Source organism: Numida meleagris, unplaced genomic scaffold (genome assembly GCF_002078875.1).
Source record: "Numida meleagris isolate 19003 breed g44 Domestic line unplaced genomic scaffold, NumMel1.0 unplaced_Scaffold339, whole genome shotgun sequence".
Classification (NCBI taxonomy): Eukaryota; Metazoa; Chordata; class Aves; order Galliformes; family Numididae; genus Numida; species Numida meleagris.
The window spans coordinates 15,197-41,049 of record NW_018364566.1 but is presented as its reverse complement, the minus strand read 5'-3'; the positions used below and the strand labels follow the sequence as shown (position 1 = coordinate 41,049).

At 46.1% G+C, this 25,853-nt stretch overlaps 1 protein-coding gene and 1 long non-coding RNA gene across 9 annotated transcripts in view; one reads left to right on the top strand and one right to left on the bottom strand.

The window, feature by feature from the left end:
• Positions 1-6,260: 6,260 nt before the first annotated feature.
• LOC110391286 lies at positions 6,261-11,889 on the bottom strand. Of its 3 annotated transcripts, XR_002434033.1 has the most exons (5): positions 10,476-11,889; positions 10,158-10,280; positions 9,335-9,471; positions 7,591-8,291; positions 6,261-7,431 (listed from the first exon to the last, which is right to left on the bottom strand). It is a non-coding gene; the product is annotated as an uncharacterized LOC110391286 (long non-coding RNA). The 3 variants fall into 3 exon arrangements; XR_002434032.1 differs by having other exon boundaries at positions 6,261-8,291; positions 10,158-10,360; XR_002434031.1 differs by having other exon boundaries at positions 6,261-8,291.
• Positions 11,890-14,480: 2,591 nt separating this feature from the next.
• LOC110391284 (ATP-dependent RNA helicase DDX25-like) overlaps positions 14,481-25,853 on the top strand; it is a 13,929-nt gene continuing 2,556 nt past the window's right edge. Inside the window, exons 1-11 of one of the 6 annotated variants that reach the window (XM_021383104.1) lie at positions 14,481-14,919; positions 17,659-17,794; positions 17,866-17,958; positions 18,068-18,170; positions 18,525-18,639; positions 19,221-19,398; positions 19,721-19,958; positions 20,482-20,644; positions 21,123-21,311; positions 22,381-22,534; positions 23,761-25,711. In XM_021383104.1, the coding sequence (XP_021238779.1) occupies positions 14,496-14,919; positions 17,659-17,794; positions 17,866-17,958; positions 18,068-18,170; positions 18,525-18,639; positions 19,221-19,398; positions 19,721-19,958; positions 20,482-20,644; positions 21,123-21,311; positions 22,381-22,442 (1,701 nt within the window). In that variant the 5' untranslated portion in view covers positions 14,481-14,495 and the 3' untranslated portion in view covers positions 22,443-22,534; positions 23,761-25,711. Of the gene's footprint in view, positions 14,920-17,658; positions 17,795-17,838; positions 17,959-18,067; positions 18,171-18,524; positions 18,640-19,220; positions 19,399-19,720; positions 19,959-20,481; positions 20,645-21,122; positions 21,312-22,380; positions 25,712-25,853 lie in introns of those variants that run through there. The other 5 variants (XM_021383107.1, XM_021383105.1, XM_021383103.1 and 2 more) reach the window with 5 other exon arrangements.

Here is a 25,853-nt window from a genome sequence, read left to right as displayed (position 1 = left end):
GCCCAAAACTGGACACAGTACTCGAGGTGGGGCCTCACTAGGGCTGAGTACAGAGGGACAATGACTTCCCTACTCCTACTGGCAACACTATTTCTGATCCAAGCCAGGATGCCATTGGCCTTCTTGGCCACCTGGGCACACTGCTGGCTCATGTTCAGCTGAGCATCGACTAATACCCCCAGGTCCATTTCCTCCACACTACCTTCCAGCCACTCTGCCCCAGGCCTGTAGCGTTGCCTGGGGTTGTTGTGGCCGAAGTGCAGGACCCAGCACTTGGTCTTGTTGAACTTCATCCCATTGGCTTCAGCCCAGAGATCCAGCCTGCCAGATCTCTCTGTAGGGCCTCTCTACCCCCAGGCAGATCGACACTTCCTGCCAGCTTGGTGTCATCTGCAAACTTACTGAGGGTGCTCTCAATGCCCTCATCCAGGTCATCAATAAAGATATTGAAGAGGACAGGCCCCAGCACCCCTGGGGAACACCACTCATGACTGGTCGCCAGCTAGATTTAACTCCATTCACCACCACTCTCTGGGCCCGGCCCTCCAGCCAGCTCCTTACCCAGCAAAGGGTGTACCTGTCCACCCAAGCCCTTCTCTGTCCCACTGACCACCACCCTCTTCCCCCATCAAATCTAGTTGAAATTTCCGAACTACTCACTCCACCCTATCGAGTGTCATTTTATCCCTATTCCCCTTCATACTGACTCCCCCAGAAAACTCCTGTTCCCAGAAACCTCCGTTATGATCCTTCAGGCCCATGGCAGCTCCTGATTCCCTCCAGAACAATACCCCATCACATCCTGTGCAGCCCCAGGCATCACAGCTCTAGGGATTGAAGACCATTCACTGTGGGACATGGCATCAGCACAAAACTCCTGAACTAGATCTGGAGACCTGATTGACCATCCTGGGAGTCCAATCCCATCACACTCAGCACACAGAAAAGAAGTGTCCTGGTTTCAGATGGGACAGATCTTTCCTTCCGAGTGTCTGGCATGGCACTTTATTTTGTCCTTAGGAGAAAAACAACATTGATAACACATCGATGTTTCAGCTGTTGTTGAGCACTGCTGTATGGTGCCAAGGATGTTTCAGTTTCTCAGCTTCTCCTACTGCCTGGACAGCAAGGGGCTGGAGGGCACAAGGACCTGAGAGGGACAAAAGCAGGACAGGTGCCAAAGGGGTATCCCATATCAGGTGACATCATGCCATAAAAGCTTGAAAACCAGTGAGGAGATGGCCAAGCAGGCGGCCATGGTTTGGGGATGGGCTGGGCATCAGACGGTGGGCAGTGAGCAATTGCACTGCACATCACTTGTTTTGTACCTTTGTGTGTTTGTGTATCTTATTATACATTATCATTACTATAATCTTTTTTTTTCTGTTAGTAGATAGTTTTTATCTCAACTCTAGTGTTCTACTTTTCTGTTCTGTTTTTTCTCAGTCTCTCTGCCATTCCACTGGGATGGAGCGGAATGAGTAAACAACTGTGTGGTGCTGACCTACCTGACAGGCTAAACCACCCCCACAAGGGAAACAAGCAGCCTTTGTGCAGTCTACTCCTTGGGCATGTTCTTGATGCAAACTCTCAAGGAAGACCTGAGGCTGCAGGCACTGCCCTGAGCAGATCCCCGTTTAGGACAGAAGTACTGTGGTGGAGGGCAGCTCCATCACAGCAGCGCTCACTGCCTATCCCTGCCTGTGGCCCCAGCACAGCCACACAGCAGCACTGACACCAAGCACCTGGAGCAGTGAGGCCTTGCACCAACACTAGGGCTTAGAAGGAGAGCGTGGACGGGGACAGGGAGCAGCTCTGCATGGAGCAAGCGCTGGTGCCTCCTGGCACTGCTGCGCTGGGACAGTTTTTCTCTCCACCTCTGCATACAGGCACTGCTCCTGCAGCTCCATGGATGGCCTTGCAAGAAGGATGTCAGACAAAGTCATTGCTGGGTCCTTTGTTTCATTAACATTTACAAACAGCCTCATGTACAGAGTCTCTTGTCTATGCTGTATAGGAACAAACAAAATAGGAAGTGGGATGAATAATGGCATATTAATGGGCAATATCAGAAGAGTTAGAAGAAAGAAAACAGACAAAAATCAAAATGGGCTGCTCCTGCAATAAGTTGCATTACAAAATAGGCTGCTCCTGCTGTCAGTTACATTACAAATCATACACAGATGAAGATGGGCAGTTCAGAGCTCATGAAAAAAGTCTAGTTATCAGTTTCAACAACACACCCTTTGTGGGAAGTATTTGATGGACAGTGGGCATATAATGAAGGAGCAAGTTTGACAGGGACTATTCGCCTTCCGACTATTCGCCGCTGCCCCCTCAATGCCTCAGTACACACCGAGCAGTGGTTCTCTGGTGTGTGACTGCTACCCGATGGCAGACGTGCATATCATCAGTGGGTCACCTCAAGTTGTAGAACTAGCTGCGGTAGCTCAAGCTTTTCAAATTTTTGCAGAGCAAAAGCTTAAAATAATAACTAACTCTTTGTATGTTACAGGTGTCATCCTTCAGCAGATTGAAGGATCTTTTCTTAAGGAAGTTAACAACCCTGCTTTGTTCGCGCAGTTCAAGCGAGTTTTGCATTATCTAGAATGGATGCCTGTGTGTGAGTGTGTGTATGTTGACTAAGACTCATGACCCTCTGTGCAGCTCTGAGTGCATGGTTTGCTTGTCTCTGCTCCTGAGACATCCTGTCTCTCAGATCCAAACGTACTCTGACACAGCACCACTCAGCTTTAGCCACACTCACCAAGTTAGGATGTTAGCCAGCTAAGGAAAGGAATGCCCCTAGCGATGCTCTAGCACGCTTGCCCACTAATATTGATTCTATCCGACATGCAACTCTATGAATTTGTGCAACCATTGATTTTCTATTAGTCCAAAGGCATGGCTGTGAGCACTCTAAAAGGATGTGCTGTACAAATTTTAGTGATCATTCAAAACCAGTATGTCAGAGTATACAAAAGTTGAAGATTTTCTCTAATCAGTGACAGGTACACACAGAATGGGACCCTCAGGGACTCTATTCCAGGTTGCAGAAACTTGGGCCATGGGCCAAACAAGTGTTCATTCTTTTTTAATGGGTTTAACAGTATTTCTTGTCATTATGCTATGTTTGCCTTGTATCTTTTCTTATGTTTAGTGTGTTGTCAATCAAGGCCTTGATTATGATTGTTATATTATTAATATGATCAGTGCTATTATTTTATAGAATAGTAATAGTTTGCTAATAAATAAGAAAAAGGGGGAAATGTGAGAAGTATTTGATGGACAGTGGGCATATTTATTAGAACATGCTCGAGTAATCCCTAGAGTGTCCTTGGAGGCCTGAGACGAGGAACAGCTGCTGTGTTGCAAGGTCGAACATCTACGCCTCCAGGTTGTGCTTTACAGGACTGCTAACCACTGTCTAACTGCAAGAGTGCCTATGTGGTGATATCCGCTGTCCAACTAACAGTGTTGTAGCGCACGACGCCTACCTGATGCTCTATAAATGTTGTAGTCAAATTGCAATAAATTAAGCACTACGCGATAACCATATTGGTACAGCGGGTGACTTCAGCGTGCGCGTTGCAACAACCCTTAAGCTCCTGGTTCCTCACACTATAGGTGAGGGGGTTCAATGCTGGAGACACCACTGAGTGCAGAACTGCCAGCACCAGGCCCAGGGATGAGGAGGAGATGGAGGGGAGCTTCAGGTTGACAAACACGGCAGTGCTGACCAGCAAGGAGACTGCAGCCAGGTGAGGAAGGCACGTGGAAAAGGCTCTGTGCCGTCCCTGCTCAGGACGCATCCTCTGCACGGCCCTGAAGATCTGCACCTAGGAGAAAAGAATGGAAAAAAAAATACCCAGGTGCTAAAGAGACATCAGTCACGACAACCCAAATTTCCCTGAGGTTGGAGTGTGAGCAGGAGAGCTTGAGTGTCTGGGGCAGTCCACAGCAGAACTGGTTCACAGCATTGCCTTGGCAGAGTGGCAGTGAGAATGCACTGCCAGTGTGCTGCAGAGCAGTGAGGACCCCACCGCCCCAGGCAGCTGCTGCCATGGTGGCACAAGCTCTGCTGTCCAGGAGGGTCCTGCAGTGCAGGGGCTTGCAGATGGCAGTGCAGCAGTGTCTTGGTTTCATCGGTGCTCCATACCATCGCATCACGTTGCAGGCTGCTGGTGCTGAGCACAGCGCTCTGTGGAGCTGCACTCCCTGGTTCTGTGGTTCCAGCAGTCTCAGCCATTCCCACGTGCGTTCCAGCTGTCCAAGAGGAAGATACGCTGAGAAGGAACAGACCATGATTTCCAGGAGTCTGCAGCACTCCCTGAATGATCTCTGAATCCAGGTGATGGACAGAGCAGTGAGCAGCATGGCCAGAACTTCCCTCTCTGCCATTTGTTTGATTTATTTCCTGTAACTTCTTTCCATAGAAAAACATTTGACTTGGAAGGGACCTTCAAAGGCCATCTAGTCCAACTCCCCTGCAATGCACAGGGACACCTACAGCTCGATCAGGTTCTCAGAGCCCCGTCCAGCCTGATCTTTATCTTATATCCTTTTACCATTAGTAGTAAATTTGTTCTCTCTCCTTATCTTAATTGGGTCGTTCTGTTTTTCTCTTCTCCCTAAAAGGGGAACAGGGGGGTGAAAGGGACCAGAGAGGCCTTCTCCCCCTTCTTCTCCCCCATTGCACCTGCAGCCACAACAGCATCCTTGAATTGTTGTTAAGCCCCAGGGTCTGGTGTAATTTGTGACAGCCTCAGAACTGAGAAACCATGAGTGCAAAATGGGAACAACAGTGTCCTTACATGACTCATGACCAAATAAGGGCAAAATGAGTAAGGGGAGCACTCCCAAAATGGCCACCAAAGGTCAAGTGAACCCCCATAAAACCCATGCAAGCACAGGTGGCCAGGAAAGCAACTGAAAGGGGATGGACTATGGTGATTGTTTCTTATGCACATGTAGGTAGTAGATGTTTCTTCTGTACTAACAAGATTGAGTACATACATCCAAGGTTGAGTACACTAAATCCATAAAAAAGACATGCTTGATTTGTAGAAATAGTCCTCCTGGCACCTGTGCAGAAAAATAAACAACACTTCCTCTCTAAACATACCTTGTGAATGTGTTTCAGAAGTGCATGACTGTTACGTGTTCAGTAACATTGCCCTGCTCAGTGCCCCATGGGCATGGTCTGCAGGGCCCCAAGATCTCTACCTGCTTCCTTCCCCTGTGCGCTCACCAAGGTGCAGCTCTGCAGAGCACCCAGCAGAGGGCTCATTCTGCCCACGATCACAACCAGATCGCGGTGCCCCAGCTGCCCCCAGCACCCATCAGCTTGCACAAGGGTTTTCTTTGTGGTAACGGCCAGCACGCAGGGTGGGAGGCTGTCTCAGGGACACGTGCTGGGGACAGAGGCTGAGGAACAGCCTGGGAGCCTGTGAGTGTGAAAAATGATTGGAAAGACACTGTAGAGTGCTGGATGAGAGAGCAACAAACAACATGGACAGAAGAGAGATGTGAGTTTCAGATCATTTATATTTTGCTGTACTCTTGGTCTACTCCTGGTAGCTTTAACTCAGACTCATGACCAAGCTGTGGCAGACTATGCTATTAAAAACTAAACTCACCTTCTTATATGAAATGTTCACAAGATGTATGTTTGCCTTGAAAGCCTGGGCTTTCTGATTTTATGTAAAGGTTTCAATTACTACTACAATTAAGATGGAACAATTTGCAAAATTACGCCAAGTGACAGAATTTTGACAAATTTCACTAATGCAAGCCCTTAGTGTACAGCTCTCCAGGTTTTTCACTGGTCTCTGATAACTTTGAGGGAAGTGTAACAAATAAATGGAGAGAAGGTCATGAGAGGTAGTTATGAACTGCTGAATTATGGAAATACACCCATTGACTCCGAAGGCACGTCCAAGGAACATACAGACTGGTGGGCTGAAAAACACCACTGCTTACAAGAGACACCACAACTCAGAACAGGGCAAATGATCGGTACACTTTTCTTGGGATAAAGTTCTAAATTAACATTAGGATCAGAGGAAGTAACACTTAGGTCATAACAGTAACTCCAAAGACAATATAAGGCTTCTTTAGTCAGCCCAGATGTATTTCACCAGGCTTCAAGGGCTTTTTGTAGATGCACAGAGTCAGACACCACCTACAATCAGAAAGTAACGTGAGAGTTTTTTTATTAATTATGGAAAAAAAAAAAAAAAAAAAAAAACCACCCTAGATCATCCCTGCAAGGAGTATTTAAATTTTAATGGCAAAGGGTGGAAACAGACTTGTAGAAAAAAAGCTACTGTTTACATTCTGGAAAGAAATATCTCTCTTGACTCCTCCCCTTTCAACTTGGGAGTACAGAGAGAAATGCACACTAGCTACCTGGAGTGTATTCCACCTGCAGACACCCAAAGCAGCAGTCACGGTGCTGTGAAGATTCCCAGAGGAGATCCACAATGCTCTTCTAATTGCACTGAGGAAGAGATGTTGTGGAGGGGACTCACCCTCTCTCACTGAAAGCACCACGTGGTCTGCCCAGCTGGCTCCTTGCTGGAGGTTTGCTATCAGTTGGGCAGGACGTATGCAAGGCACACTCATCCAGTCTGCTTTGTGCTGCCTTCACTTGGATGTTCCTCAGGTTTTTTCAGATGGAGGCCATGAGATTCCCAGGAAGGCTGGAGCTTGTTACCTTGGCAATGTCCCTGGGACTGGACAAGGCATACAAGGGGAAACTTGTATCCTACAGCTCCTCTCAGAGCTGTAGGTAACCTAATCTTCCATCTCATCTGTCAGCATTGTTTCTAAAGGGGAGGGAACAGAGGGGGTCAGGAAGAAACATCGTTTTGGCAACAAGCTTAGCAAACAGTGAACGGTGCTTTAAACAAGGAATGGTTGGGGAGATCAGTGGTGAGGGGACCCATGGGGAGAATCCCTGTGGTGAGGAGAGTAGGACAGGGATTATAAACAAAAAAGGGATTATACAGCAAAAGGTGAGGAGTGCTAGGAACAAGAGGGAGCTCAAGAACGATGGAGGTGCAGTAGCAGAGGTGTTCAGGGAACCTGCAGACTTCATGGACAGGCTCCACCAAGCAGAATAACAAAGGAAACAAGCAGGCACAGCAGCAGATGTCTGTCTGCAGAGTGATACTGCTCATCCCATCTTATCTTACTGCTTTCCTGTTTGATGGATGCATAGAGGCAATAAAATGCAACTGTAGCTGGGTATCTAGTGGCATCTTCTCCACAGCTGAAAAGGCAGAGGTGACCCAGGAGCTCTCTCCCACGATGGAGAAGTAGACCTTGATGACTGAGTCACACTTTTCCTGACATTTTTTGGTACTGTACCAGTCCTGGGTGATGGAGAGGGGGCAGGGGAAGGACTGAGTGGAGGCAGAGCAGGGTCTGGAGAAGGAAGAGCAGGGGCAAAGGAAAGGTGGAGACCTTCACTTTGGAGCTCTCTGTTGAGAGCTCCAAGCTGTGCCCCGGCTGCAGGCACCCCTGAGCTGCTCTGGGATGCAGGGAAGGGGAGGGAGCCTGGCTGGAGGGTGCCTGGCTCCTTACTTTTTCCATCAAACATGAGAGCATCCACTGAAGCACACGCTCAGGCTTCTCGTACACACAAGCATGTGCTGGTAGTTGATGAAGTGCAGCAGTGCCTGCAAAGAGAGAAGCTGCTGGTCTCCGCCCTGGGAGCTGCTGCTCCAACAGGAGCTCTGGGATCTGCCCCACTGGGAAGGCAGCACAGAGTTGCAGGGATGGGATCCTGTGCAGGAAGGACAGGTGCCAGGAGTCTATGCCACCACAGCAGGGACACTCAAGTCCCTTGGCATGTGGAACTCCCTCAGTTACCCCTCTCTTTGAAACAGCCAGACCTGAAAGATAATGCCTGCCCTGGAGATGTGGCAGTTGTGCACCAAGGCATGATTTCCATTGCTGTCACAGTTTGCAAGAGGACAGAGGGTTGTAGAAGAGCACCTGCAGCACTGCACGGGGCACCTCACCCTAACGCCATCCCCAAGGAAGGCACGAGGGTGGGAAAGGAAAGCTGGGCCTCCACCATGCCTGAGTCTCCAGTGTTCTTGGGACAAGGAGCCAGGGAGCAGCCTAAAGGGACTCAGGCTCTGGCAGCTCAGCAAGAACATACCTGGGCAGAGCTTTTTCCCCTCTTCTGGTATGTCCACATTTGGAAGAAAAAGAAGACACTGTTGACACAGGAATTCAGGATCCTCTCTCTTTTGCTTTCCAGTGCCATCTCAACTGTGCTGGAAGAGGAGAGAGGAGCCTGTTGGGCATGGTGCCTCAAGGCTCTGGACAGGAGGACATGGACCTCCACAGGGAGAGGAAAGCCTCCCTGCAAGCTTCAGGGCCACCAGGAGCCTGCCTCAGGTCTCTGCTGGCCAAACCAGGAGCTGGGCAGCTACCTCTGCCCAGCTCTTTCCTTCTCTGAGCACCCTGTTTGTGAGCCTGCTTGGGTGGGGGGGGGGGGTGCAGGGGTTTCTCGTTCCAGTACTCATCTATCTTGGCCGTTGCAAACTGCAACCGATCTCAACAATCTAAATACACTCTAATCTAAATACATTTTATGCTGGACAGTTGTCCCTCCCCAAATTGTTCAGTAATTGAGTCTGCCGGCTCCCTCAAGGCATGGTTGTACACCAAATTCCTTCAGGGAGAGCCATAACAAATATCCCCCAGCAAGATGGGAACTTCATTTGTTGTTTTTCCACAGACCCCAGGTTTCCACAGGTAGTCCACCAATTATTACAATTTTCAACAAGTTTCCTCTGCAATTTCCACAACCAACTCCTCCATGTCTGGAATGTGCAAATTGCCTTCACACACCATAACACACACAGACTGCAGCAGCTACATAAGTAAAAAGCAAAGCTTAACACAGTCTGCAGATCCACCACATACACACACCACAGAGACAGAAAAAAATAAAAAGCTCGGTGCCGTTACAGTAGTACTCACATACCCATGTTCACATACAAAATCACAATGCCGGCAACCATAATGTAACACAATTAACAATAAACCAAGTGCTTCTGTTTCTCTCGGGGGGCTTGAATCTCTCAAGCACCCCCTTTAACGGGGACTTGAACCCTGTTTCTCTTAGGGGGCTGCTCTCAAGCACCCCTTCACCCTGTTATTTTGGGAAACATGGGAGCCCACCCGCCACACTCGGGACGTCTCCCTGCTCACGTGTGGGATGCCTACTCGGGGATCCCCTTCCCCTTGTTCTCCGTACATGATACAGACTTCTGTCACCCTTTACCAGAGGCAATAAAAAGGAATGCCTTACCGTATTCCAGGGAACTTGCAGCTGGTCCCAATGGAGAAGGGAACGGGGTGAGCTCCCCAAGAATCACTCGGTGTGCGTGCTGAACGGAGGTCCCCTCTGGTCCTTCAGTCCATGAGATATCAGTTGCAGAGCCCCACCTGGGTTGCCAAAAATTGTCATCCGAAATCCGGGAAGAAAACTGTCTAACTCCAATATGGCATTAGAAAGCGGCATTCCTTTATTCCTCATGATGCGCACTGGATGACTTGACAAGCAAGCGCACCCTCTCAGAGTTCAGGTTCTACATTTGAACAGTTAAGACATACATATGCAGAACATTGGCATATTCGTTCTTTTTCAAGGACTCCTAGATATGTGCTAATGTCCCTTTGGGCATGCTCAGCGGTATTTAGGGTGGTCAAGTCCTCACCTACTTCTTGCCCTTTTTTCCACCATCAGTTGCACCACTGAAGCCTTTGACCCACTTCCATCCACTTTTCCCCAGTTTGGAAGATTTCCATGGCTTATTAGGCCACAGTGAACCACTTTTTAAAAACAATGTACGTAGAGCCCAAGGAAAATGTCCTTGCATGCTTTTAGGCAAAAGATAAAAGTATTCTATTGTGACTCCAGTACTTCTCATGAGACAAAATCATTCAGGAAGAAGATAAAAGTATTCTTTTATGTCCCAAGTGCAAAATTATTGAGGAAAAACAAGACTGACTGTTCACCCACTAAAGCTCAAACGGAAAGTTTCAGAGCTATCACTAATGGATTCCTTTTGCTAAACTAATATATTGGTTCTTAAACTAATGTACTAATCCCTATTGCTAAACAAACCAACCTATATCACAAGTGACGTTGCTGCTGAGGTCTACCATGTGGATGTAGTGGCAGGGGGATCATGGGGTCCTCCATGGTGCTGGAGACTTCTTCACTGCAGGGCAGGAGACATTGCTGGAGCGCGCTGTGGGGCAGAACAGCTTGCTGAGATTCAGTGTGGGTGGCGGATCTTGAAACAGGGTACAAGAAGTTGCTGTAGGGCACCTTGAGATGAGGTGAAGGACGCTTGCAAACGGGTGGCAGGCCCTGCCGTGGGGCAGGAGCTTTCTGCCAGGCAAATCAGGGAGAAGGAGATCATAGCTGGGGCAGAGGAACTCACCGTGGGGTACGACACTCGGCAGTGGGGCAGGCGGACCTGGAAATGCCTTCTTCCTTTTTCTTTTCCTCTTCCCCTTTGCCCGGGTCCAACCCTGCAGACCAACGAGAACCGGCCCATTGGGCTGCCCCAGGACCGGGGTCCCGCAACCAAAATACCGCACCCCAGGCAGGAGTTAACCCGGGCAGGGTTTGCCCTCGGGCTGGATTTATCCCCACTGTAGGGTATCCGTCCAGTTAAGGGATTAGGATGAATATTAGGGGGTTGAGTTAGGCCCAAACGGTGTTTGAAGCCTCCGGGTGGGCCCGAGCGCTGTTGCTATGCAACTGGCGCTGCCATTTCGTCCACTGCACCCGAAGGGAGGAAAAGAAGAAAAGGGCGTGGCCGTTCCCTCTGTTCCTTCTCCCCGCCGCCACCGCGAGTCCCCATTGGCTGGATGCACTGCCATTTGCTGGGCGATGGCTGCCATTGGCTTGGAGAGCGGGCGAGTCTGAGGGTGGGAGAGAGGTTGTAGCTGCCCCGAAAGGTGGGCGCCCGAAAGGGTCAGAAATTGTGTTGGGGGTTCTACAGCACACCGAGTGCCACCCACTGAGGGGTTGTGTCACCCCGACGGTGCTCCTTGAGGTGCTGTCACCCCTGGTGTCCCCCAGTACCACCCATTGAGGGACTGTGTCACCCTCGGTGTCACCCAGTGCCATCTCCACACTTCAACCCAAATGAATGCCACAGAGTCATGGAATAATGGCGTTATTGCAGGGGTAACGAGGTTACTGCAGGAAAAACATAACAGTGCCACTATAGGAATTATAGGGTTACTGTACGATAATGCGGTTACTGCAGGGATAAAAGGGGTCAGATGGGCACAGGGACGAAGGGACATGTGGACACGGGAATACAGGGACACGGGCACAGGAGCTTTGCTGAGGATCTTTATTGGTGTTTATTACAGGACAATGGGCTGTGTCCTCTAGAGGATCTGGTGGGGACATCTAGGGATGATCAAGTCCTCATGCAACAGAAAGGGGATAGCACAGGGGTCACACCAATGTGCCATCCTAAAAGACAAAGTACAGAAGGTGACCTTATGGGGTCTGTATGGCACCAGAACCCTTTGGGTCCGCAGAGAGTCTGGATGGCACCAGAACGTTCCGGTACTTACGATGACTTTATGAGGTCCCTATGGTACTGTGATGTTTGCCTGCACCACATAGGGACAGTGCTGTCCTTGGATCATGGATGATCTCCTCCATGCCTCCCAACTCAGAGCTCTTTGGTGTCCCCCTACAGCCCAGGACTCTTCTGGGGACAGGGGACACCCAATGTCGTTCACCTAGGTAAGAAGATCAACAACTGTGGGTTGCGGGAGCTCCAGCACCACGACATGCAGGAGGGCCCGCTTCCCTCTTAGCAACTTAAGCTGTAGCGGGAGAAATGGGGAGACCCCAGTGGGCACCAGGACATGCTTAGAGCCCACAGAGGGCTCAGGGTTCCCCAAATTGGCTGCACCCTGAGGGCACCCCAATACTCACTCCTTCATCAAAAGCTTCGCTTGCTCTCACCTCAAAATTTTCCAGGAGCTAAGGAAGGAGGATGAAGGACAGTTTGGGCTGGAGTTCATCGAGAATAGTATCCCCATGGGTGTCCCCATTGACCTCGACCCTATATGGCCCTCCCTTGGACTTAGAGGGAAAATCCTTGCTGGTCATCATAGACCCAATTGCTCCCAGTTGTCATCAGGAGTCTTTGGAATGCAGGGACCTTGGGGGGGGGGGGGGTGGAGACCAGGAGGTGGGGACCCAAAGAAGGAAACAAGGGGACCCAAGAACAAGAAACTGAAAGGATCCAAGGAAAGGGGACAGAGGTCCAAAGAGAACAAAGCAAGGTAACCCAAAGAGAAGAAACCAAGGAGACCCAGAGAAAGGGAATCAGTGGACCGAAGGAGGGGGAACAGAGGGCACCCAAAGAGAAAGGACTCAAGGAGAAAGAACCAAGAGGCCCCAAAGAGAGGGAACCAAGGGACAGAGAGGACCCAAAGAAAAGGAACTGAGAGTGGCAACAGAGAAGAAGGTCCCCAGCCAGCCACTGTCACTGAGACCCAATCCCCACACCTGAGCATGTGCATGGAGGCACATGGAGAAGAGGAGCAGAGGGTTAGAGAGCAGTGTGAGGTGGAGCATGGCTGCCTTCATCTTCCTCCGTAGGAGCTGAGTGAGGCTGCAGAAGGCCAGGGCGGCATTTATCCCCCCAGGGCCCCTCCCAGCTCCCCAGATGCCTCCAAGCTTTGCAGAGCCCCCTGGCATGGACCGCACCCAGCATGCAGCCAGCCCCTGCACCTGGTTGTGGGAAGGAGCCAGGGGTCAGAGGACAGGCACTGAGCACTGGGATCCTGATGGCACCCAGACTCAAAGCCACCGAGTCCCAGTGCCTGACATCCCCTGACTGCAGGGATATGGGGACATGGGGATAACATGGAGATATCCCTGAGCTTGTGATGCTGGGGAACAGTTGCAGGGACTTCTGTGGCATGGCATCTCCTTCGTTGGGCTTGATGACCTTTGAGGTCTTCTCCAACCTAAATGATTCTGGGATTCGAGGACATTAGGATTCTAAGATTCTAGGATTCCCCGATACTAGGTTTCTAGGATTCTAAGTTTCTACATTTTTAGGACTGTAAGATTCTAGGTTTCTAGGGTTGTAAGATTCTGTGGCAGTGCCTGGGCACTGACAAGACACTGCATGGGGACATTTCTTCTACATGACGTTTTACAGAACTCCTACACTTTTTTAAACAGTCCATAACTTAAACTTGAGCCTGGAAAGTGATGTTAAAATGAGAAAGATGTTTTGATGTGTTAATATTTAATTAACAATAAGGAGCACAAATATGAGAGCCCTACTGGACTGATGGGAATGTTGGAAATATCCAAATAATTGATCAGGACGGTATCTCTGATAAAAGCAGATTTTATTCGCAATTGCAGTGGCGGGCATCCTGCAAGCAGGCGCACCTGCAGAAAGCAGTGTTACATCTTTTATGCCCCATTACTCGACACTTATCTTTTCCTCCCCTGGTTCCTCATTGGCTGAGTACTTCAGGTTCACAGTCTTCCTGACGCTCAACTAAACATACAGATAGTGGCTGAACATAAAGTGTTGCTAGCAAAGCATGTATATTGCTAAGTAATTAACTTGCTTCCTCAGCACTCGGCCATTATTTCTGGACACCTGTTCATTCTTGGATAGAGATAAGTGTGGAAGGAGGATAGAGGGGGGCATCCTGATGCCTGCTTGTTGTATCCCAACCTAGCCACAGAGTGAGGCAGTCTGGCCTTGTGTGGAGGCCCTGGCTTCTTGGATGTTTGACAAGTCTGCTTACCTTTTGCTGAGGGTCTCTTATCCAAACAGAATAGCCTTACAGCATGCTTTCCAGTCCATAATACTATTCCCATACTATTCACAAGTATTACAGTTTTACAAGTGAGAATTAATCACATAATTCAACAACTGTATTTCTAAAATATGTTACTGAAATATATGGTATTTCTACTTTTTCAAACTAGCTGTTTCTAAGGACAAGTTACAAAATACGCTGTGCTCTACTTCTTTAGATCATTTCCCCTTTTTCGATATCTAATGCAGAAACAACATTCAATTCCTACAGGAAGATTTCCAAAGGCATTTTTCCAGTATTTCTGGGGACTTCTGGCCTCAGTGTGTGTGCCTTGCGGTGCTGAGAGCCTGTCCTCCTACAACACTGCCAGCAGTGGCTCCACCCCCAATTACCTGGGTGGTGACAGAGAAGGGAATGGAAGCCCCTTCCATGTCCCCCATCCCTTCACACCGCATGGTGGGGTTCCTGTTCCTATCCCTGTCCCCACTTCCCTTCACACCCCATGGTGGAGTCCTTGTTCCTACCCTCGTCCCCATGATCCCTCGCAGCCCATGGTGGGATTCCTGTCCCTATCCTTGTCTGCATATCCCCTCGCACTCTATGGTGGGGTCCTTGTTGCTATCCCTGACCCCATGACCCCTCACACCCCCTCCCGCCGCCGTTCCCCCCCCCTCCCGGGACAGCCGCGCCACCGCCATTTTCCCCGTCGAACGGTGGCTCCATGGCGGCGGCAGCGTCAGGCGGCCGAGGGCCCCAGCGGCCGAGGGCGCCGAGGCGCAGCCCGTCCCCGGGCGGCTACCCTAGATCCAAGCCGCTCGGCCGAGACAGCTTCACCTCTCGGCGCCGGGAGGGGTCCGTCTCCCCGGGCCTTCGGCGGGAGCTCCCCGGGCACCGTCGGGGTGAGGGAGGTGCGCGGTCCCACCTCGGCGCGGGGCTTTGGGGATGGGGCCGGGGACAGAGCCTCGGCCGGGGCCGTGCTGAGCGCTCCCCGTCGGTTCCCGTCCGCAGAGCCCTCCCGCTTCAGAGAGGATGAGGAGAGCGACGAAGAGGAGAGAGGTGGGTGCGGGCCTCAGTCCGGCTCTGGAGATAGAGGGGACGGCGCGGACCGCCGGGGCCTCAGCGTCCCCTGAGAGCCCCCAGCCATCGTCAGCGGCTGTCCGCGGTGTGGGGGGCGCCGCGCCACATCGCACCGCCTGGGGATGAGTCCCAGCCCCGGTTGCAGTCGCCTCTCCCGCGACTTTTTCATAAATTCATCACTTTCCCACAATTTTTTTTCACAAATCCGTTGCTTTTTTTTTTTTTCCACAATTTTATCATTTCTTTTTCCCCAAGAATTCGTCACTTTTATCTGAAATTTTTTCAGATTCGTTATTTTTCCTCAGAGTTTTCACAAATTCATCACCTGTTTTCAAGAATTCATTTTTACAGTTATTTCATGAATTCATTGCTTTTTTTCCATGTATTTTCCTCAAACATTTCTCATTTCATGAATTCATCATTTCTTTTTTACCACTTTGTTGTTTTTTAATAAATTCACTGGTTTTTCACCATGATTTTTCACAAATTTATCTTTTTCTTCCATGAATTCATTACTTTCGTATTCCCCAAGTTTTTCACTAATTCACTGCTTTGTTATTAATTGAAATTTTATCCCACTATTTTTTTCACAAAACTGGTGCATTTCTCAAGATTTTATTGCTTTTTTTCACACATTTTTCACACATTTATCTCTTGTTCCTTGAATTTTTTCATGAATTTTTCAAATTCATTGTTTTCAGAATTTTTAAAGAATTCACATATTTCATGATTTTTCACAATTTTGTCACATTCTTCACATTTTCTTCACAAATTCATTTCTTTAAACAAAATTTGCAAAATTCATTTTCATTTTCACTTTTTTCAGATTCATTACATTTTTCATGATGTGTCACAATTTTGTCACAAAATCATTGTAGTTTTTTTCAGCAATTTTTAATAAATTCATCACTTTTTTGTTTTTTTTTTCCCACAAGCTCGCATTTTTTTCCAAGAACTCCTTGCCTTTTTTCATGATTTTTTTTTCACAAAATAGTGGAGTTTTAAAGAATTTTTCACAAATTTATCTTATTTTTAATGAATTAATGTTTTTTGCCTGCACTTTTTTTTTTCCAAAATCCCTCCCTCTTTCTTTTTTTTAGAATTTAATTGCTTTTTATGAATTCATAAATATTCAGTTTTTGAATTCATAAATTCATCACTTTTTTTTTCATGGATTCATAGGTCTTTTTTTTTTCTTTGAATTTTTCTCAGTTTTATCAGTTTTTTCCCCCAGTAATTCATGGAGGTCTTTTTTATGATTTCTCTTTTTTTTTTCCTTTTTCCAGAAAATTATCAGAAATGCATCACTTTTTATCTCAAAAATTTTAACAGTCATCCTTTATTTCACAAACTTTTTACAAACTCATCACTTTTTCACAACTTTTTTTTCACAAATTAATTGCTTTATTTCATAAATTTTTTGAATCCATCACTTTTTTTCATGAATTTATCTCTTTTTCCCAACAAATTTATCATTTTTTTGAGCTATTGATGTTTTCCCTACTGTTTTTTTCATGACTTCTTTTTCATGACTTCAACTTGTTTTTTCCTCAAGTCATTATATCATTATGTTAGTTTCTTTTTCCTGAATTCATTCCATTTTGTCACTCCAATTTCTTTGTGAATTTTTAACTTTTTTTTTCACAGTTTCATCACGAATTCACCCAATTTTTTCACAGATTTGCTACCAGTTTTTCACACCTTGCTTTTTTTAAAGAATACATCCTTTTTTTCACAGATTCATTGCTTTCTATTTCACATTCTTTTCACAAATTTACCCATTACTTTACAAACTTTTTTTTTCATACAAATTAATTGGGTTTTTTAACATTTTTTTTTCAGTTTTTTCCACATTTTTTTTTTACTTTTTTCCACAATTTTTTTTTACTTTTTTCCACAATTTTTTTTTCACTTTTTCCTGCAGGTTCATGTATTTTCCCCTCAAATTTATTATTTTTTCTCCTGTTCATTACATTTTTCACTACTTTTTCATGAGTTGATCACATTTTTCATTATTTTTGCACTTTTTAAACATTTTTTTCTCTTCTTCACAAATATATTACTTCTTTTACACAAATTCATGCTTTGTTCCCCCTATTTAGAAGACCTGGATGAGAGCTTGCTGCTCACCACTTTTTCATTGCTTTTTACACAATATTTTCATTAGTTTTTTCATCTATTTTTTTTCAAATATTTCACACATTTTTTCACAATTTCATTGCTTTTTTGATGAATTTGTCCCTTTGTTTATAATTTCATCATTTTTTAACAAATTCATTGCTTTTTCATGGATTTTTCACGAATTCATCACTTTTACATGAATTTGTTGCATTTTTTCACAAATTTTGCAGGAAGTCATTTTTTTCATGTTTTTCTTTTCTTTTACAAATTCATGGTGCTTTTTGCTGTGATCTTTTCATGGATACATCGTGGTTTGTTTTTTTTTTGTTGTTTGTTTGTTTGTTTTACTGAATCCAGTGCATTTTTTCTTCCACAATTTCTTCATGAGATTTTTTCTTTTTTTCCCACAATTTTGTCATGAATTCACCCATTTTTTTTTTTACAAATTCATCATCAATTTTTCTCACACTGCTTTTTTTTCCACTAATTCATCCGTTTTTTCATGAATTCATTGCTTCTAATTCTTCTCATGAATTTATCCATTTTTTTCACAGATTCACTGTTTTTTGGAAATTCATGTTTGTCTGTCCTTTGCAGAGGACCTGGCTGAGAGCTCGCTGCTCAACAAGCTGCTCCACACCTCACTGGTAGAGAACAGCCAGCAAGTGGAGGTGCTGCAGCAGGACCCCTCTTCACCGCTCTTCTCCATCAGAACCTTCGAGGAGCTGCACCTGTAAGTTCCCCAGCACCTGGCTTTGCACACCCCATTTCCTATAGAACGCCTCGGGTTGTGCTTTTTCACAGGAAAAAGGAGCTTTTACAGGGCGTGTACACCATGGGCTTCAACAGGCCATCGAAGATCCAGGAGAATGCTCTGCCCATCATGATGGCACATCCGTGAGTCCTGACCCTGCCAGAAGGGATGAACCAACCCCAGTGTTCTGCTTCCCCTGTGAGGTGCCAGCATGGACATCCCAAACTTTTACTGCTGTAATTTCCCTTGCAGACCCCAAAATCTGATTGCACAGAGCCAGTCCGGGACGGGGAAAACTGCAGCATTTGTCCTGGCAATGCTGAGCAGAGTGAAAGGTGCTGAGAGGTACCCACAGGTATGCAGCAGTGGTGAGCCACTGGGATGCTGGGTGAGGGCGGAGATCTGGGTTTGCTCCCGTTAGGTATGGCTTTGGGATGTCCGTAGGCAGAGTTCTGAGTTTGCGTCCGTTTTGTATGGAAGCCAGTAATCTCAAGCATCATCATTGCTGCTCATCATAAACTCAGGGATCCTGGTTACTGCTCACTGTAATCTCAGGCATCCTGGTTACAGTTTATTGAAGTCTCTAATATCAAACATCCTAATTGCTGGTCATTATAATCCCCAGCTTCCTGGTTGCAGCTATACTTTTCAATGCTTTTTGATGATTTTTGATGTTTGGCTCTTGCCTAACACCTCTCTCTCCCCCAAGTGCCTTTGTCTGGCTCCCACCTACGAGCTGGCACTGCAGATTGGCCACGTGGTGGAGAAGATGGGGCAGTTCTGCAATGACATCAAGGTCACCTATGCTGTGCAGGGCAACAGAGGTTAGTCCAGCCCTGATGAGTGAGTGATAACAGCAGTTAGCAATCCCTAAGTGAATATAGAGATGCTCCTTAAGCCCTGAACTGCCAGGGGTTGTGCACAGCTTGCTGAAGGAACCTGCATTCATGTATACTGCTGTTAAGGAGCTGCCCTCACAGCCAGTGGCTTCTTTTGACATCCATTTTGCTGGTATCCGATACCAGAAAGCTGCAGGGAAGCACTTACTTCAAAAATTGCTACCTGTGACAGAGCTCCTCTTTGAAACTGAGGAAGTGAGGGAAGAACAGTATCACACTGACAGAAACTTACGATTTCTTGAGTCTGTATCCTGCTGGAAACCCCTTCGCACATTGCTTTGCCCATTCCTTGTCCATTCCTTCCTTGTTCCTTGTCCATTTCTTTACTGTTCCTTGCTTGTTCCTTGTCTGTCCCTTGTCTTGTTTCGTTTCCCATCTCTTTCCCATTTTTTTTTGCCCATCCCTCACCTATCTCCCATTTTTTGCCCACCACTTGCATGTCTCTTTCTCCTTTTTATTGCCACCCTTCACCCCTTTCTTTCCCTTCTTTTGCCCCCCTTCGGCAGTGTCCCCAGGCACTGTGCTGGAGGAGCAGGTTGTTATTGGCACACCGGGCACCATGCTGGACTGGTGCTTCAAGCGGAGGCTGCTCAACATGAGGAGGATCTGCATGTTTGTGCTGGATGAGGCTGACATCATGATTGACACGCAGGGATTCTCCTCCCAGAGCATCCGCATCCAGAGGTGAGTCATGGAAACTGGCTTTTGGCATGGGAAAATGCCAAAGGAGGGAGGAAGAAGTTAAGATTTTTCACAAAGGGCTTCCTTTATCCAAAATGTATTTTTTTTTCCCAAAAGACTCGCATTCATTGTTAAATTGTAAGACTTTCACCAAAAAGTGCTAGTGCACAAGTTTCTGGTATAAGTCAGTCCTCAATGCTAATGAATTCCAAGGGCTAACAAACTGTCAGTGCTGTTGAGTCCACAGTGCTATGTAGTTCCTCTTTTTAATGAATTCTTACTACTAATGAGCTGCTAGGTCTGACTAGCTCTTCTCCTGCCCCAGGGCTCTCCCCAAGGACTGCCAGATGCTGCTTTTCTCTGCCACCTTCAAGGAAACTGTCTGGAAATTTGCCCTGCAGATTGTCTCCAGGCCCATCATCATCAAGCTGCGACAGGAGGAGCTCACTCTGACCAACATTAGGCAGTACTATTTTGTCTGCAGAAACTGGGAGCAGAAGTACGAAGCCCTCTGCAACCTTTACGGCAGCATCACCATTGGACAGGCCATGATCTTCTGCCAGGTACAGTTCATCTGCAAGCAGTGAGCTGCTAGTGATCCATCTGGCATGGTCAACCCAAGTGTGACCTCAGTGCAGCTCCACAGATAGCCACAATGAGGGAGCAGATGCAAGGGAGGGATGGGAAGCACACAGACAGCATTTAAAACTCAGTGTGGTAACAGCGCCTAATAGTTGGGACCACGTTTACTTGACTACCATGGTGGACATGGCATGGAAACCATGCCGTGTTCCTCAGCCTTTATAGTTTGTGTCTAGTGAAGGCACTTTGTGACCCAACTTCTTGCTCATTTTTGCCTTATTTTGAGGCTCTGCCTATTCTGAAGCACCAGGGGCTAAATGGAAAGGAGCATGGGCACTGGAAATGTGAAGCACTGGCACTGAGTGAGCAAGGATTTGGTAAAGTGATGCTTTGGCATTAAGTTAGAGGAGTGGTAGTAAGGATTTGGGGAAGCTGAAGGATAATTGATTGAGAGCAGCAGTTGCAGAGCTGCTAGGGAAGGTCAGCCTTTTCCCACTCATGCAGACCCGCCGGAGTGCAGACTGGCTCTCGGTGAAGATGATTCAGGATGGGCACCAGGTGGCCATGCTGACGGCAGAGCTGTCCATTGTGCAGAGAGCTGACGTCATCCAGAGATTCCGTGACGGCAAGGAGAAGGTTCTCATCACCACCAATGTCTGTGCGAGAGGTCAGTCCCAAAAACGTACACTCTGAAAGGTAGAAATCCTCTTGCTTTCCCCTTGCCCTATGGAAATTCCTTTGCTGTGAGCCCTGTCATGTAGAAATCCCTTTACTTTGAACAGTTTTAAGCACTTAGGTTCCACGCTTCAAGTTCCCAACCATGCAATGAGAGGCAGAATTTTATCATGAAAGCTGAGGCTTTTGTCGATATGACTCTGTGAATTGGGAAAAATTTATCACAGTGGGGACTCAAAGGCAAAAGGGATGACAAATGTAAGTTAAGTGATCACAAAAAGAAAAAAATGATCAGAAATGCAAGGAAAGACGGATTAGAATGGGAATCTGAGAGAAAAAGTGATCAGAAATGCAAGTGAAGCAATGGTCTCGTCCAGTGTGCACAACAGTTAAGAAGCAACCTTCCGAAGGGGTTGGGAGATGGCTTTTAGGGCTGTAGAAAGCTCTTTTGAGAATCCTCTGTCACTCAGGGATTGACGTGACCCAAGTCACAATTGTGGTGAACTTCAGCCTTCCCATCAACTGTCAGAAGCAGCCAGATTTTGAGACCTACTTGCACCGCATCGGGCGGACAGGGCGCTTCGGGAAGAAGGGCATCGCCTTCAACATGGTGGACAGCCACAGCACGCACCTTGTGCACTGCATAGAGGAACATTTCCGTGAGTGCCCCCTGTCCCCTTGTTCCCCTGTTCCTCCAGTGCAGCAAAGGACTCAAAGCTCACCACTTGCTGCCTCCAGTTTTCACTTCTGCAGTAGCTGGAACTTAGCTTTTGCTAAAAAAAAAAACAACAAAAAAATAAACTCAGGGAGTGAGGCTTTGCAGAGACAGAGTTGAGAAATGATTTAATAAGAAGATAAGATATAATTTAATAATGATATAAAATAAGAAAAGAGACTACAAGGATCAGGAGCAGGGCTAAGCGCACTGACCTGCCCCATTTTGCAAGGAACTGGCCTGTTTTCTGCTTTCTTCAGCCTCTGTTCTTTGTGTTTCTCCTTGCTGCCTCCTCTTCCATGTTCTGTTACGGGATTCTAACAATTCTATTCTGTGATTCATTTCCCTTACCCTTCCCACCCCAGGTGCATTTTTTTCACACTTTTCCCAGTTAGAAAATGCAGGGTGAGCACCCTGGAGTGGTCCCTGTGTTTTCCTAATAACCTACCAAGTAATGAGCTTTGTTCCCTGTAATTGTCTCCATTGTTTCTCTAAGTTTTCTTTCTCTTTTTCCCCTTTTCTCTTTGTTTTCCGAAGATGAGACTCAACATGGTGAAAAGAGACCAGTGTGTGATTTCCAATACGAAAAACCAAGTGGGTGAACCCCAATTATCTGGTCTTATTTCTTCATTCTCTACAGTCAATCATAATGTTGAGATTGAAAGGACAGGGCTGACTTACAAGGATAAAACATCTTCCAGATGTTCCTTGTTTTTAGGATAGAACATCTTCCAAATCTTCAATTTTTTAGATTAAAATATTGTTGCATATATACATAATAATGTTTGGTGTTTTGGGGATAAAACATCTTTGAAAAATTTTACGTTAATTCCTAGTGAGTGATGGAAATTGGTGGGAACCCAGATCACATCTCACCCTAACCCAAACTGATGCTTTTCGCTTAAACCCTCTATACAAATCTTGTTTTTTTTTTAGCAGCTCTGAAGCAGTGGTGCCTTGCCATAGCCAGGGACGTTCTTCCTTCTTGCACTGACATTTTTTCCTTTCTACAGAGACTGAGATCAAGAGGCTGGACCCGGCTTGCATGGATGAGCTTGAGGAACTGGAAAACTGAGCAAAAAACATGGCTTAGCTCCAAAGAACTCACGTTTTGGTTTAAAATGTATGGGAAATCTAGGAGAAATCTGGTTTTCTAAGTTCCTGAAGGTACGTGGTTTTGTTGTGACATTTTAGAAGGAGAGTAGGTGAAAAACCCTCACCCTAAAAAAATTATTCTGATTGATTTCCTTGCTGCTTTGAGGGAATGTACCTTGGTGTTCTGTGGAAATGCTCTTTGGTTTTGGGGCAGCGTTCGCCTGTTTTGGGTACTACTGCTCTGTTTTGGATACTGTTGCCCTGCTCTGGGCTCTGTTCCTTGTTTTGAGGTGGTGTTCTATGGTTCTGGGGTGCTGTTTGTTGTCTGAGGGTACTGCTATTCTTTGTTTTGTTGTTTGGTTTTTTTTTGTCTCTGAAAGAAATGAGTTTAAAGCTGGCAAGTCCCAGTTCAACCATCTTGGTGTCTGAGGTTTGTGTGGAAACTTGTTTTGAGGGGAGGAACTACTGTTCTGTAATGTGTTAACTTAATTTCAGGGAGTGTGAAGATGATTTGGAAGCTTTGGGGAGCCAGAAAACAGTTCATTAAAGATAATAAACACAAGGGGAAAATGCTATTTTTTTCCTAATTTCTTCCTTTCCTTTTAAATACCCTACTATAAAAGCAGTTCAATGCTAAATGAGCACTTTGTTTTAGAGGGTGTTCAGCATGCAACATCAAAAACACTCAGTTACTCCAGTAATTTTCTCAGGTCAACACTAAAATGTTTTATGTTATTGTAAGTCTTGGCTCTTAATGGAAGGCCTGATTTTCCTCTCACTGACACCAAGATTAACTTTATGGAAGACTATGGATTTGCACTGCAGTATTGCAATGAATGGGGTTATACCACAGAAATCTGCTGTAGCCAGATGTGGGTAGTAACACCTAAAAGCCTCTTTCACCTTGGTTTCCAACAAATTCTGCAGGAAATTCCTAAAAATTACCTGCTCTCACCCCTCTAGTTACTATTACAAAACTTTAATTAAGGAATTAACTTCACCTTTTTCTGTTGTTGGTGCATTGTTTACTGAGTTGTCAATCTTAAGTCAGGTGGTGTCACGTAATAAAGGCTTAACCAATATGGACTTAGCAAATACAGACAGATTACTAACAGTACTGAATTTCAGCATGCCAGGCATCTGCATCTGTCACTCTCAGAATATTGTTGTTAATACATACAATTTTTTTTTTACAGTTCTAGATTTTAAGGGAGGGGAAGGAAGACAATTTGCACTTTGGAACTGAAGCTGAATGTTTGCTTTCATTTTGCCAGTTTAGTATTTGCATTGTCTTCCAGATACTCTAACACCAGACAGATCAGCAGGAAGCCAGCTGTTGTACTGCACGATGCACTGACAGTCATCTCCTGACTCACAGGCTCAGCATTGTCTCTTGAGACCTAAGCTGAGTACAGGGAAGCAATGAGAGGCTTTTCCTGCTTTAAATTGGTTTTCAGTAAGAATGTGCTTTCTTTTTCAGTCTTTCCTCCTGTATCCAGTTCACAGTCTGCTTTCAACTATTCACATCTATTAACAGGAACAATAGATGTAATACCCTTGCTTCTTACTTGTTTTTGTCGTTTTTATATTCTTTCTAATGCCTTCCTTTTAACTTCCATATAAAAGCTGTGTTTAATGCAGCTCTCCCCTTAGCTACTTCTGTTTCTGCGTATGATTTTCACAATTAACGAGATCTTAGACAAGTGGATGTTAGCAGAAGGTGTTCCTGCACACCTACGCCAGCAGCCTGCCTAAATTTTCACAGCACAGCAGAAAAACAGCAAGAATGGTGTTGACAGAAGCATGTAAGTCACACAGCTCCATATACGTGGCTTGTTGCTTGCTCCGTGCAAAGACTGAGAGATGTCATGGAGAATTGTATGCAGGGAAAATCTGGGGGTACCAGGCTCTGTGCAAGACACAAACTGAACATTTTTTGAAGCTGTAGGTCTGAAAGATGTTAATTAATGTCAGTGACATTAATAACAAAGAAATGAAAGAAAACGTGTCAACAAACTTTCCATTCTCTACAGTGCTTTGGGGTCTTAGTTTTTAGCTATTTTTTTCTTAAAAGGCAATAGTTTTTGAGAAGATTTAATGTCTTTTTTCTTCCTTTTTTTTTTCTTTTTTATTTTACAAAAAGGACAAAGAATGTTTTCGAGAACTGTGTTTGGCGGACACAGATGCCTTCAGGCACAGGGGCACCGACACCTGGTGCCAGTGTTCATGCAACCCATGCTCAACTTCCACCTCTGTTCTACCCTGCTGTTTACATGATCTCCCTCACCCTCCAGGTGTTTCTAGCTCTCCTGACTGTGGTTAAGGGTATCTTTTCAGCAGGCAATCTGGATGTGTGCCCTTCCCACTGCTCTCCACATTTCCTTTTCCCTTTGCTGTTTGTTCATTCATATACTTGCCAACTATTTGGCTGCTGCGAGTTAGAAACTTGTCCCATCTCTCAAAAGTCTAATGAACTCTTTAGTCAGCTTCTTAATTGTGTTCATATCTGTCCATTCCTGTCTACATCTAACACATTTCTTCTACAAATATTCCCTATGGAAGGTAGACCTCCTTGGATGCAGCCGGGACGTGGCATCCAGTTGAGGGGAGTGTTTTGCTAATCATTCAGTTGTATCATCTACTTTGTTGACAATAAAGAGAAAACCTTCTGTGCCTATGCGCAGCTGGTTCTCTGAGGAAGGAGAGTGGGAGTTGGTGCAAGGGAGCTGTAACTTTGAGCTGTGGACTTCAGAGGAAAAGACTGATGTGAGCAATAGTGATGCAAGTTCCATGGAGCCAGTGCAAGTAATAATGGGGAAGTGTACAGCTTCTGCAGTGTTTGCCTTATATAGTAGTACATGCAAATTACCTTCCATCAGTAATGTACAGTCGTCCAGGTGTATCCTCAAGGTATAAGAACTAGGTGGTCAAGGAAGCAGGCATACCCTGTAAGTCGCAAAGGAGGGAATTGTTTCATGACAAGTTTTTAGGTAACAGAAGATTGAGACTGGTTATTTGCAGAAGGTTCCTGCTTACACAGCCACGAGGCCGCTCATATGATGGGAACCGGAGTTTGGTGCTGTTCTCAGCAAGGCGTCCCACGAGAGGAACTTCAAAAAGGACCACAGAGCTCGACTGAAGGACACACCAAAGGACCCCAAGGGTCCCAGGACCACCACCACAGAAAGACCGAGCACGTGCAAGGACACAGAACCCTACGTTAGTGATTTTCGGGAAAGTACTGAGTACGTAAGTACCATCTGGGAAAACCTTTACATACGTAACTCAAGTAACATATATAAGCTGAAGATTCTTCATGCCAGGTATGTATGATAGGCAGAGCAGATCTCTCATGCATCCAGTGTTGTAATAAAAGAATGCCTGCTTCTTA